General features: G+C 43.0%; 1 protein-coding gene across 1 annotated transcript in view; it reads left to right on the top strand.

Annotated features, from left to right (window-relative positions):
- The window catches only part of LOC146189337 (uncharacterized), a 54,688-nt gene that overhangs the window by 29,651 nt on the left and 10,462 nt on the right, over positions 1-14,575 (top strand). Inside the window, exons 4-6 of the mRNA XM_084605241.1 lie at positions 5,991-6,176; positions 8,033-8,255; positions 8,807-8,880. Coding sequence (XP_084461367.1) covers positions 5,991-6,176; positions 8,033-8,255; positions 8,807-8,880 — 483 coding nt within the window. The remainder of the gene's footprint in view (positions 1-5,990; positions 6,177-8,032; positions 8,256-8,806; positions 8,881-14,575) is intronic.

Raw genomic sequence — 14,575 nt, 5'->3', positions numbered from 1 at the left:
TAACCAGCCCTTATACATAACATACAATAATTTCGAAAAGGCATATATAACTCATTAGAAACATCCCTGATTCGGGCTTCGGAATTATAATGGGAGTTTCAGATGGCGCTCAAATCCTATGTGTCTCCGAACCATAGGTCAGGTGCGCTACACGGCGGTCTCGCGAGCACTGTCCTTGGGCTTGATTGAATCGGGGCTTTATACCTATGTCGACGGCCTTTCAGAGTAGACGGGAGCTTACGAAATTGTGCTTATGAATATGGGGGAGATGACAGAGGCACATATTACGGAATTCGGGGTTAACCAAGCAGCAAAGTACAGCGCCATGGGCGAAAATACACAAGAGGCCCATTGAGGTTTTCACGTAATAGTATTAAACTAGAAGTTTAGTCCCCCAAATAATTGGAATAATTGTTCTTCAATATAGCCCTGTGTGGATTTAATATGTGCAAAGTATAAGTTGCGCCTTCAAGAGAAGCGGATCTATCTGATTCACGAGAAGCCGTTACTGTATACAAGTTTCGTCTCTGGTTTTTTCGGGAGTAGAGAAGCATTTCAGACGTGGAAAAAAAGATTCATCCGAATGTGTCACATATTTACTTGAGAGTGGGATGTTGTAGTTAAGGTAAATAATAAATAATAATGAACAAATTTTCATTGATTAAACCAACAAAGCTGAGCAATAAATAAATAAAAAGAAGTAAGCGAATTTCAATAAAAAATATATAATACGTTAGATTTAAAAAAACCAGTGCGGTGTCACTCTGTCGCCGTCAATTTCAGCTGAAAAAACAAAGTTGTGAGTTGTGTCTTAGTCCGCTATAGCCAAACGTTGAAAGTGCTGTGTCGTTGTTTCTTAGTGCGTCGTACTATATGTGCTGAGTCATTATGTCGTAGTCATTCGTGACTGAAAATATATATGAAGCAAACGATCACACACTATCGAATTTACTCTTATTCCGAAGCTTAAAGGTCCTCATTTTTTATATTCTCCGCACCCTGCGCGTGAGCGACGCTTCATGAAATAAAAGCACACATATGTCTCAGCGTAGCTGTATTCAAAGAGGAGAATGGCAAGCTTTTCTTGATAGTTGATGTTTGCTTTGGGTTCGAGCACGCAGCAGGTGCATTAGCCGATCGCAGACACTTTACCCTTATGCATTCAGGGTGAGTTTTTAAACTTTGTGGTCATTATCTTCCAGTCAGCGAAGACAGCCCGTAAGTATTGCTCTCATGGTGCCTTAGGTGGCATCGTTCTTTTATTTATTCATCACCATGCCCAGTGAACAACTAAGGAACAGCATGAAATCAGTTGGTTGTGCTCTGCAAGTAAGCTTTGCTCAAGATGTTGTCTTTACCACTTCTCTCCCATGGATACTGAATTGAGTACAATACAGGAACGTTAATTAGGATACAAAGTTTTTCACGGACAGTAGCACCCGACTAGTGCTCCGCAGCTGATAGAACGCTGTTCTAACAACGTGGAAGGAAACCATGGGTCCATGTTATATATCTGTACGATGTCACCAAGCATATTCATGATACCTAGCTGTGCTCATAAAGAAATTACGAAGGACTTTAGCGACTAAAGTAATGAAAGATGAAAGCCTGAGTGCCGCATTCTGCTACGAATCTGTTCCAAGTATGGTCTACACAACGTCTAGAAACGCCTAAGTTTAGATCATAATTTATTCATAATTAGTCAATACTAATCTCATTAGGTTGTCATTAACTACGCAATAAATTAATAATTGAATAATTAGTAATTGCTCATTGATTGACATATGGCCATATAAGGCACGCATTCGCGCATACTGTGGGGGCGCTCTGTGATTGAGACCTCCATGATGTCATCTAGTCTCGACCATTCAGAGCCGCCACAAAAGCGGCACACATTTTGTCCACTACAAGGATGCCGCAATAAAGGCTTTCACCTTAAGAAAAAGCACTTGGCCGCATATGGCGAGTGTGGCAAAGATCTGTAAGTCCGTGGAAGGTATCAAGTCGTCATTGTCCAGAAATGGATTGAATTAGAAGTAAAACATAATTGCATGAGGTAGAGGGTGAAAACATGTGTGTGCAGCATTTCGTACATATGAAGTAATTAGTGAAATAATTATAGCCAAGTATGTCAATTCCACGTCAAAATACTCAATGACATCGATATCATGGGCTGATGTCAAAACAGCCACGGACGTCGAAATTGTACAAAATACGACAAAGTCAGAGCAAAACAGAAACAAAGTGAAAAAAAATAGAAAGCGAGGGAAAAAAACAAGAAAAGAAGAAAAAAATTCGGAAAAGCAGTAAACGGCAAAAGGGAGAAAGACAAATGAAATTAGTAAAAACCTGCAAATGAGCGCAGAGCCACAGGTTTCGCCTTACGTTCCTTATGAGAGGCATAACTTCCTCCAATAAATTTCTAACTGTTCTTGTTTTGCCACGTGAGTAGTCGAGATTGCAGAAGAAATATTTTAGGATAGCGTATATTTCTTGCAACCGAATAATTTCTACAAAAGGAATGAAGGAATGAGAAAGACATCCTCCTTTCTGCAAGGTAACTGACTCGTTCAAATTTTCGTTTTCGGAAACATTAATACGAATTATCGTTAGGGCTTCATGTCACGGGAAAGCTGTGTCGTCGTTGTTAGTGTTGATCGTGGTAACGCGAAAATGAGCGCCTGCATTCAGCACCCAAAGTACACCCCGCGATCGTACTGAGCTACCGCACTACAGATGGTGTGCAAGCATTTTAAAGGGAGCACTTGGTATGTGGTTTACCTTACAATTGTACATTATTGAACAGCTGAGATTTTAGAAAGGAAATTCGCAAAATGGATCACACAAATTTTAAGGCGTTATCGCGTCTACTCTTAACGCGAATGTTGAACGTCCCTTTGTTTTTGTTTTCTGATCGTTTCTAGAAACTTTAAAGTGGGAACACCAACAAACTAGGACAACCACTATCTGGTTTGGGGTCAGAAAGAATTGAAAAACAAGCTTCATTTTCCCACTGAGTTTAATGTAATCGAACAACCATATGAGTAACTTATATGGTTTCTAGCAAGGTCGGGCCCCTGCTCTCCCAGCTAAGCGTTGCGGTTCTCTCGAGCCAAGCCTGTCGCTGCGGAGAATAACCCACCGGAGAACAGCCTGAAGACAAACGGTTTATTAGGATCTCTTAATTGTAGTGAGAGCATCGCCTGGGCGCTCACGCTGAGCTAGTCAGAGAGAGTAACGTGTGAAAGACATGGACGGATTAGTCGAGGTAGCAATGCGGACCGCAGTGACGAAGCAGAAGACAAGCAGTGCTGGCCTGGGGACCTGTACTACGTGTGTTGCCTGCGCTCCACGGAGGAACCAAATTGAGAGATGACAATCGACCTCTGACTGCGGCCGGTTTCTCGATGTGTTGGTTTCCGCAATCACAGGTGTGGTTTGTCTATCATATCGGCGATTGGCTCTTAGTAAAGAGCTAGGCGCGCTAGTAGCACAACAAATTAAACGTGCTGAATTTTATAAATCATGAGCTTTTCTTAACCCAATCGCAAAAAAAAAAAGTTTGCGCCAACCACTTTATTTATATCCTGTTTCTGGTACATATACGGTTGGTCGTAGTTTCAGGAAACAAGTGGTTATAGAAATATGGTTTGCGATTATTTCGTAGTAATGGAATAGTTTCAAAAATAAAACTCGCACAGACTCTACATGAACCAAATACTTCTCTTGATCATAGCAAGGTCGCCTAAACTCCAATAAAATAACACCAATTCTATACTTCCCGGGCATCTTTGTCCAGTCAATCATGATGCCATTAGAGACTCCGAAATGATGAACTTCGAGAATATCGACCACCTGGAATTCCTTAACGTACATGGATGTCACACAGCACACGGACTCCACTTCGTTTCGCCTCCATCGAAACGTAGCCGCCGGCGGTCGTGTTCAAACCCGGGAACTGCGGCATAGTAGATGGGCATCTTAACCGCCGCGTGGGGCACTGTAGTGGAGAAGGAAATGATTCAATTTAATTCTCCTAGTTCTTAATATTTAATGTTTTCTACCAGTGTTGATTCACTTTGGAAGCTGAAAAGGAAACTTATATTTATTGGCTTAGGAAGGATAAGAGAACAACGAAGCCATTTTTCTGTTGTTAGTGTCGGAACGTGTTCTGAATTATTCGTGTATTTTCATTGCGCTGCATTACTTTATGACAATGGAATATCTTCCATTTTCTCTCTATTGTCTTACATCTAGACCCACAAAACTTGACTTCTCTCAGTAAGGAGTGGGGCACTGCTCCGCTATGCGCAAATTCTTTAGTTGAAGCAATGAATATCCATGCACAACAGCGGAGTCTTCTGTATTTGCTAAAGCAGTGTATATACACTTTTATAATCGATCTTTCACATCTCCCAGCTTCGCTTCGATTGTGCGATCATGTACAAAGTTTTATTACTCGCAGAGACAAACCGTACCTGCTCTGGACTGTCATGATCGCCATCTTGTTCCTCGTGCTAGTTACTGTGATCATCGTCACGGTAGCAGTAAACGTGAGCGGTAAGCACTCTGAACTGTTCAATGGCAGGGTAGTTACGCCTGATATCCGAGCAATGAGCAACAGATATCTTCATCGTTTATTTTTGAAACCGACCTGGACAAGCTATGTATAGCCTATATCGTCTATTTAATATAGACTTCGAAGTGAGCAAACGAAATATTTGATTGAAAATTATATGCGCAATTTCTAATGTGCTTTCACTGTGTTTGGGTCGTTTTGAAGCGGCAACTAACATCCAAAGAACGCCATTGTGAACTAGTTTAAGCGATTTCAGTCTCCTTGGGTTCTTTAGGCTGAGATTCACAGGACAGCATATTGATATTTCTGGGTGTCTCCTACGTTCTGCCTGTCTAAAATCGACCGCCGCTGCCTTTCTTCTATCTTTCGACCCAATCACCATGAGCGCGATGACTTTCATACCTATTGTAGCCCAGGGTTCAACGCTGGCTGACCAAAGTGTCTGAAGCACATAGATAAAAAGCACTGTACTTGCCAAAACTACTTCTTACGCCCATTCTACAAACTTGGGGGGCCTATATTTATGACCATTATTATTAGCAAGCTAAGTTACGACGCAGCCTTTTCATTAACTCTACAACGTTTTGGAACGCAGAAAAGAGTTATTTAGGTGTGTTGATGCTGACATGAAGTCTCGCAAATAATCTGTCCACACTACCTTCAAGAAGAAATTAGGCATGACGGTATAGGTGAATAAGCGCGTTAGCCACATGGACCGGCAGAAATGGCGGGAAACAATACGACACTATGTGAACCATGACGAAAAATGTTCAGGATTTTAATTTTGCCATTCTAAATCGAATAGAAAGCGGGGACACACTCTCCTCTACTTTAATTCCCTCTAGTTTCAGTGGGAGGTTATTACAATAACAATTCGATGCCAATTTCCTTTGCATTGTTCAATTTATAAGATTTGAATCATGTTCATAATATAAACCTCCTTTTTCGTGTTTTGAAGATTGTATCCTTACAAGTCAGCATAAGTATTACCGTGCCGAATAAGCATTCTCCTCGCAGCAAATTCGTGAAGCATGAGATGTATGGCCCTCTGCGCCATATTTCTGCAGCTCATCAAATCGCTTCAAGGAAGCGACGGAAGCCTACAATTTTGTCTTCGCTGGGCTTTTTTGTTTATCCTTACGCCTTTGCTAACAGCAGAAATCTGTCAGATTCATACAGTCGGCTTCACAAATCGGTGGTTGCTAGAAATAATTGCATCAAATCTAGCGTCATGTTCCCGTTCCATCCCGTTTTCGTTGACAAAGGTCTATTCAGGTATCAATGCAGCACAGTCATTCAGTCACTCATACTGCAATGTTCTCAGGGTGCATTAACGAACTCCTTATCGCGTCCGTAGTTCTACAGCTACGTATTATACCTCACCATTTATTTATGTTCAAATTTTGCTCAGGACCTCCGACCCAAACCGAGACAACTGTAGACGTGTTCCGAGACCAGAGCGACAATCGGCCGCCACCCGTCATTTATGCAAAGCAGACGAGACCACAGCGGGATATCACTGAGGCCCCCCATGTGCCCACGCTAGCTTCGGTGCCCGAGACACCTCCTGGGCCGCCAACCATCTCACCACGTCAGGGTGAGTCAGCACCTGATGATGAAACCCCGCAGTGTTTTCCTTGCTTCGGTCCTGCTCATTGATTTTCGATAAATATAATTTTATTACAATACTTGCTCCCGTATTGAGCTGCTGGTGTCGTTTTTGTATCTGTGTGTCCCATAGCAGTGTTTTGTCACTTTCTACAAACATGCATCCACGGGCACGGCTGACGTACGGCCAGCAACATTTCCTCTGGCTTCTGTTCTATGTTGCAAAACAATTCGCAGCACAAAATAGGTACAGGCTCAGGAACGAAAAAGACAGGACATGTGCTATACTTCTGATTTCTATATGAAAATGACGTTTAAGTACATTTTGTTCTTGTGACTTTACCTTTAATCAACGTTATCGAAAAAAGTGCATTTCATTTTCTTGCAGATATAGAGACGGCATACTGAGGCAACTGTCAACATCCTTTACGATATGCGTACAAGAAATACATTTCAAAATCACCGTGGTTTCGGCCAGTCGGTTGAGACTTATCATCTGATCAAAACCGCCTTAATTTATCAGCTTTGCCCTCCTTGCTTCAAAACCCAATATTGGTTGCACCGGATTATAGTCGACAATCCGAAATTGCAGGTTTGATAAATTTGAAAAACCTCATTAAATGACAGATGTGCTGTACATTAAATGCGAATCATGTGCCTGCCTTACCGACGACCTAATAATTTCAATTTACTATTTAGGTGCAATAACTGCTAGAGCACCGCAAAATGCGCTAGCTCTTGTACCTGGATCACATGACAACCTCTTAACGTAGTCAGCACTCCATCTTCATTTCTGCCTTTCAGTACATTGCTGGTACTGCCTTTTGTATTTTCGAAACTATTTGCGCGCCTTGAGCGTCGTCGTTGTTGGCGTAACGTTATAGAACGTCGAAAGCACTGGACGTCGCAGGAAGACGGTGCAGGTGATCGGCTTGCCTCCCAGCATCCACTCATTACAATGTTCGCGCGCTTTTCCTTCGAATGACTCAGTCATCTATTTATTTCTTGTGACACACATTTGAATACAGCAGATAGTAATGGTGATGACGGTTATTGCTGTGGGCGTCCCATTCTCAAAAACCTCCTTTCGTTTTTCTTTTAATTAGCGCTGTGTAAATATGAGACCGACTCTTGGCCAACAAGATGGTCGCTTAGGGTAACAAACTAGATTCCAAGGGAATGAAAGCGTAGCAGGGGGAGGCAGAAAATTAGGGGGGGGCGGATGAGGTTAAGAAGTTCGCAGGGGTCAAGTGGAAGCAGCTAGCACCGAACCGGGTTAATTGGAGAAATATGGAAGAGGCCTTCGCCCTGCAGTGGGTATAGTCAGGATGGTGATGATGATGATGATGATGATGTTCCGGTTACCGCCGCAGACATAATTGGCGCGACAATTTATAGTGCAGCGATAACTAGAGTGCCCTTTTACTCAGGCACGATTCTACCAATACATTCAAAAGCTATTCCCTCATTTTGTATTGGTGCAGTGGCAGTTTAGAGCCCGTTTTAAATGAGTTAGGTGTCAGTAAGTATCATGCGGGATGTCATCATTGTGTGAATAATTAACGTCGCCAGCTGACTGTGGTCACAACCATTGCTCTACTGTTTGATTGATTGATTGATTGAATGAATGACTGATTGCGTTGATTGATTGATTTATTGATCGACGCTTTAAGGAGTGAGTGAGGGTGAGTGAGTGAGTGAATGAGTGAGTGATTGTCCTGAAAGACTGATTTGGCCACGCATTGTTTGCTCTTTCACTAATGACTGACTGATGTACTAAGTGAATACGTTATTTATTCATTCCTCTTTCAAGAATTGAAGGCGTTCGTCTATCGTTTCGCGCAGCCCTGATCGAGAGGCCGCTGGTCTGCACAATGGGATCCGAGACAGCTAGTGAAGCCATGTTCCCCGATGATGGGCTCTGCGACTACATTTTCTACGATTCGATATACAAAGACGGCCGCAACGTGCTTCTGAATCCTGCGGGATTCCAGAAGGACATGCAAATGTTTCTGGACGTTGACAACAAGTACAAAATCACCGCATTTGGCATGGCCTTTGCTTTCAAGTAAGCAGCCATCTACTGAAAAAGCACCCAGAATTGGTAGTTTTCCTCCCCTAGCCCTTCTAGCCACTCAACCTGCAGATCATTTACGGCTGGTCGAGCGGGCTAAGCTAGAAGGAACAGCCAGAGGGCTCCTGGACTAAGAGGTCCTCCTGGGAGTGTTTACATTTTCTTTTAAATTTTTTCCTCCCCTTCCTCCTCCTCCCCTAGCAGCGTCTTGGAACAACCGAAAGCAGGCATGCACGTCACGTCTCAAAATAACTCAAATATGAAGCCGCGTCTGTAAGAAGCATGCAGTGTATTCATATTTCCGCCCCTAGCAGCTGCATGTAAAATACCGAATACAGGCTCTTAGGTAACGCTACCCCAAAACCAGATCGCATATTACTAATAACATGTACGTTTATTTGGTAGCTATCTGCATTTCATCTCTACTGTTAACTGTGGTATTCCACCTGTTTGCGTCAGTAATGGATTAGTAGCGATAAATTACTGCCTCCAAAAGAACGTATAATCTGCAGATTTAACTTTAGGGCAACCATTGGTGCTCACAGGAATGGGTTTGATAATGTCTTCGTGGTCGAATACACGGAGAAGCCTGAGCGGTCGGGCACCTTCGAACAAGCAGGTTCAAGAGCCCTGCACGTGATTAATAATGCTGCCGACCAGCAGCCCAACATTTCATACATGGTCCGAGTACATCAGTTAGAGGTTCAATATGGCAGCCCAAAGTAACGTGAAGAGCAGTGGCAATATATTTGGTAACCTCAGATCTCAAAGAAAAAACTGCAGTCTCTTTTGAAGTTCGATTGGAGTTCGATTCTGCTTCTGAGCCACATTGTGGGACCTGACTTCTATTATCAGTGTTCAAAGCATGCGAAGCTAATATGATGTTGTTTCGTGCATATTGAATACATTGACCGATCGTGCATGAATACATTGACCAAGCCTTGCGGCTACCGCTATATCGCATGTATAGTACGCATTTTTCAAGCCGGCAATAATCAGCTCTGCCAGATCATGAATAAACACAATAACAGGAAAATGGGCACTGAAGGAAACACTAATGAACACCTCGATTACTGTTCGATGTTGACAAAAAGTGCTATAAGGATCCAGAGGAGAAAGTGTATTCCATCAATGTATCATAAAACATAATAAAAAAATTTAAGAGCTCTGCAGAATCTGCATTGGAGTACTTCCAAAGCACGGATGCTGCTGCTGGTTGCTTCTCGTTGCTTCCAGTTGTTTAATTCACTTCTCGTTTGCTCATTTTAGTCTTTAGTACTTTCAAATTGCGCACCAATCCCTTCCTATGACCTTTTTCTCTTCCGCTTGTGTGATGTCACATCCTTGACATCATGTCCACTACGGCACCCCTTTCTCTCTTTCCGCTTTAATCGAACCTTCCTGCCTTCCCTTACGGCGCGGTTCAGATGTCCACAAAACAAGTATGGCAGTACTGCACCTTTCCTTTCTTGTGAACCAGTTATGTTAATTGTGTAATTAACTTATTGGCCTAATTTTTTCTTCGGACATAACATTACGTCACCTTCGAACGATTGACATCACTCATTAACCTCTGTCACTTCTCAATTACTCACAACTGCTGCGGAAACGATTTCGCGGACATGTTCTGCGGACGCGGTCTGCGGACACAGATCTGTGAACATAGCGAAGTAACGCTTTCGCATTAACACGAGAACTGAGGAACGCCAACAACGAATTCATAGCATGCTGCTGGGCTCGCAGAGGCACGAGACGTCACAGCTGTCTCGGCAACGTCATTTATCAACAAGGCTGCTTTTGGCATATTATTTTAAGGCAGTCATGTAAATGACTTAACACTGAGGTCCACACGCCTACCCGTCAGTAACAACCACTGGAGTGAATTTATGCAGGTAATGCTGGTTAATGCGACGCAGTAAACAAAATGAGCAGCAAAGCTAACAGGAGGAAGGTTGGGCAGAATGCCACGCGTGCCCAAAAAGGAATTTAAATGCTCGCTTGTTCACCTTCCTGTTAAAATGCCAAGACGATGCAGTCAGAAGCCGTTCAAGCAGTGCATGCTGCCACTTGCCGCGACAGAACGACTCTCCGGAGAAGCGCTGACGCAACAGTCCGAGACGTTTTGCACGGTACAAGCTTTACCGCAGCCAACAAAACGCCATGCGCCTACGTCTAACAGGTTAGAAACTACGTTCACGTTGTGTGCCACTTCCAAATGGCAAGAAGAAGACATTAAGATGCTTTTCCTTCATCCATGTGGCGATGCAACGAAGACACCGCTGAATCCCCATCTTCCCGAACGCAGGCCCATCGCGTTCTGGAATGTTCCGCCGGGTTTACAAAAAGAAAGGCGGCTAAAAATAAGATGCACTATAATTACTGCACTCTAACTATGCCGCATTCTTTCAAATAAACCTAGGAGCTAAAGTTTATCAACATAAGAACATAATGTTATTTTGTTTTTGTTTTTTTACTCAGTAGTTCTAATATTTAGAACCCCATTTGAAAATATTTACAACCCCATTGCGACACCAAGCGATTGGTGTCGCTGGTAATGGGTTTCTGTCCTCATTTGGTTTCAAGTAACGCGACCGTGGGATGGGCCTTGGAAGCTCTCCCGAAATAGAATCCCGACTCTAGACACACACTTGTTAGTGTCCGCGCTTCAGTCACATCCGGTCTACGCATGCGCACGGCGCCTGACGCGAGCATCGTAAAAGCTGACGCTCCAGTTCGTTCCAGCCAGATATTTCACACTCGAGTGCATATGCAGATCACGTCGAAAACTAGTGACCACTTTTCGACAATAGAAGGACGCTACGCGGTTGTGCCCTACTCTTTTCTTCTCGCCCAGAATTCTCTTTACCTCAATCTGCCTCTTCACAGTTTAGATGCTCTTTCAGCTCTTCCTTGCTCTTTTCTTCGCGGCTTAAAATTTTTGCAGTCGGTGCGAAAGGGTGAGCGAGCGTGTACCCAAAAAATAGTTGTTCCCCTTTCCATATCTACCGTGGCGCTCGTGCTGCCGTGGACGGTGCCGCATTGAAAGTGGCTATTGTGGTCTGGGTTTAAAAATATCATGCCTTCGCCATCTCGTTTCTCTAGGAAATAAATTAAAACGACTGATCACAGTGAGTAATTCTACCCATACGTTTTATATTTTGAATTAACACTTGCCACTACAGGCTAGAATTTCTGAAATTATTCTCGCAGTCATCAGGCCACCTCAGCATGTCCATCAGTCTTGGTGAACGGAACCGTGACGACGGGAAATAGAAGCTGGAATTGTAGCCGTTAAATGCAGTCCTGCATCACTGCTGACAGGGGATGTAGTAGGTGAATTATAAAGCATATATACGGACAGAAAGTGGATACCAAGTAATTGAAACATAATCAAATATGGCCGAGATTATGATGGAAAAGCACGCTCTGGCAACCATCGAAGGAGAATGCCCTCGACTTGCAGAACACTAACACATAAAAACATCCCGGAAATTATGTGGACCCAGCTCACCGGATGATCAGGATGAGCATAGTGGCGATGATTGTGGTGGCGAAAAAAATTCGTCTACTTACCGTAAACTCCGCGCCGAACGATTCAGTGCTGATATTTGAGTGGCCGCGTTTTCATTGCCTGCAGAAGTTTTCTCATCATAATGGGCTGAAAAATATCTCGTTGCGACCACAAGATAAAGGTTAATTGCATAATTTGTCTGAAGCTCGCACTATTCCGACGCTCACACTATCCACATCTATATTTTCATAAAATTATTTGTGGTGGAACTCTGGTTAGCCTTAGTTTAATTGCGATATTTGCCTGCAACATTATTCCTCTAGCGCGCCCTATCAGTGTTAGGTGCTACATTACTGGGGACACTTAAGCTCATGCTTTAGGAGTATGACTCGACAACCTAAGCTACCAGCACACACATGAATGAGAAGGGTTCAATGCTACTGAACCGATTGTGGAGCGAAAGCATTGGCTGCTGGTGACCGAGCGTTCTTCTTCTTCTGCTTCGATTGCTAGGCAATGGCGCACAACCTGCTCGGCTGCTCGGCTCCACCGTGGCTACTGCCGGTGCTACGCGACGAGGCGAAACCTGGAGTAGTATTGCTAACGCAATAAAAAGGACTTAATTTATTGTTCATTTTGCTGACAATCGTACCTTATATACTGGAAGCGGGCCTTTTGATCTGTTGCTGACATTTTTCCATTATAAATTTCTGGACTACGCTGTTCGAAAGTGTCAAATAATTTCAAATTACGGAAAATATTATGCTTTATTGCTATTATAGTCACAGCACGTTTTCAAGTGCATGAATCAGAGAAACATAGGTTGAAGCTTGCACATGCTCACTTTTCTGCTTTCTATTATTCTGCTCCCAAATACCTACGTATGGCTGGAACGTAATGCAGAAGTTCCAGATTTCTGAAGCGGAACCTCGAAAATAGTGGGCGGTCCCGACTGGCCTATTTCTGGGATCGCAACATCTACCACTTCGGCATCCTGGATACGCCGACCGTGAGCCTGACGACGCGTGAACTTGATGATGCCATCGATTCTCTCCAGGTTAGACGCTTCAGCTGAATTATGCTCTTATTTAAGACACTGACGAGGTGGTGAATACGGTCGGCTTTAGGATAATACTGAATCGTAATCGTGTGGAACCTAACAGGAAAGTGGCCCTGCAGCGTGCTCGCCATATTGTCGTCTTAAAATCTTCACATTTGTTCTTCCTTAAAGTACACGAGACAGCAGCGATCAAGGGAGCAGCGAAGGGTACAGAGCGTGCGCTATACTTATTCTGCTTCGCATGCTGGAGACCGCAGTTACCCGCACAATATCCACATTTTTCCCGCCACTAAATTCCAGTCAGAACAGATTAGAAAGAAAACCTCTCTCAAGAGGTAACCTGCAAGATATCATAAATTAAACTGTAGCCTCAGAATTTATAATATCCGGACAAACGAAAACTGTGTAGAGAGGACGCTCAACATCATGTTCCCAGATTTTAGCAAATGCAGATATTTTTCCTAATTTGTTAAGACCTTTGTTGCAGAAGTTGTAACAACATCACATATATAATCGTTGTGCTCTTATACAAACATGTTCTGAAACCTCTATTTTGCAGGTACGAAAACGAGAACAGTAGACGTCTCTTACGAAAGGCTGCATTTAAATAAAAAAATGACGGCGTTTTCTCAAGAGTAAAGTGAATTTTTAGGGAGCAGCTATATTAAAGCTGACGACCATCACCTAAAATAGAAAGCACGTTATTGAGTAAGCTTTTCAGGGAAACCGTAATGTTCAGTTGCATACTACTATAGAGAGATATTTGAATGCTTTAAAGATCATATGCTGGCGAACTAGTGAAACGCAGTTTCGCAGCTACAAAATGTCGAATGCGCGGTTAACCGCTTAACCCTCAAATTTGGCGAATTTCGGCTGTTTCGCTCGCAATATGACCATTTCTCTGTTACCTTTTGCTGCGGGGGGCACAAAGGAATGACGTGGTTCAGGCACCACATAGCAAAGGAAATCCATTTAGTAATATTTGCCATATAGCTTGGATGACAGAGCAACGGAAGTGAAATTTGGAGATCGTAGGTTTTGTGTCATACCATCAGTATTGCATCAACTTCTGTTTTGTCTTCAGTTATCTGCATAATTTTGTACTATTTCACAATTGTCGATTCCGGAAGAAAATTCGCTCTCTTTTTACTTTGCGACATTAGCTTTTGGCACCCTTCGTGCCTTATCGACAGCGTTTTTCTAGATATCAAAAATAATGGAATAATGCACTTAACGTTTTGTTGCCTCACCGTCTTTGCAAATACATACAATGCCGTATATCATAGATAATATGCATGAAACGGGGCACAGTTTGTGCTTGTGATCTAGAAAAGGGCACGACTATAACAGCATTGAGCAGCTTAACGACGGCACTGCAAGAAGACTCAGCGCAGAAAAGCAAGGCCATCGACCTTTACTACGCGCAATTTTCGGATTTCATATTTGGCTGTTGACATAATTTAAGAAAGGGTCTTACCGTTATTATTCGCAGCCTTCAGCTTCGCACTTTTGTAGTAACCCTTGAGATAAGAATAAATATCATAGGTTATCTATTACAGTACTCTAGCACTCACAAGGTTTTACCACGTACGCTATGTGTGTCTATCTATATAACCCACTGACAGTGATCCCCTCTCTTAAATTAAAAACTGCAAAAGCTGCTCGCTTCCTTTGAGTTTCGAGGTAAACTTTTGTGAACGGTAAATTAACCTTCGGTTTATTTTTATAACACTTCAGTGCGAT

Source organism: Amblyomma maculatum, chromosome 5 (genome assembly GCF_055883805.1).
Source record: "Amblyomma maculatum isolate TAMU_Amacu chromosome 5, ASM5588380v1, whole genome shotgun sequence".
NCBI classification, from domain to species: domain Eukaryota; kingdom Metazoa; phylum Arthropoda; class Arachnida; order Ixodida; family Ixodidae; genus Amblyomma; species Amblyomma maculatum.
Note: the sequence above shows the minus strand (reverse complement) of the source record. Positions and strands in the feature narration are given on the sequence as shown.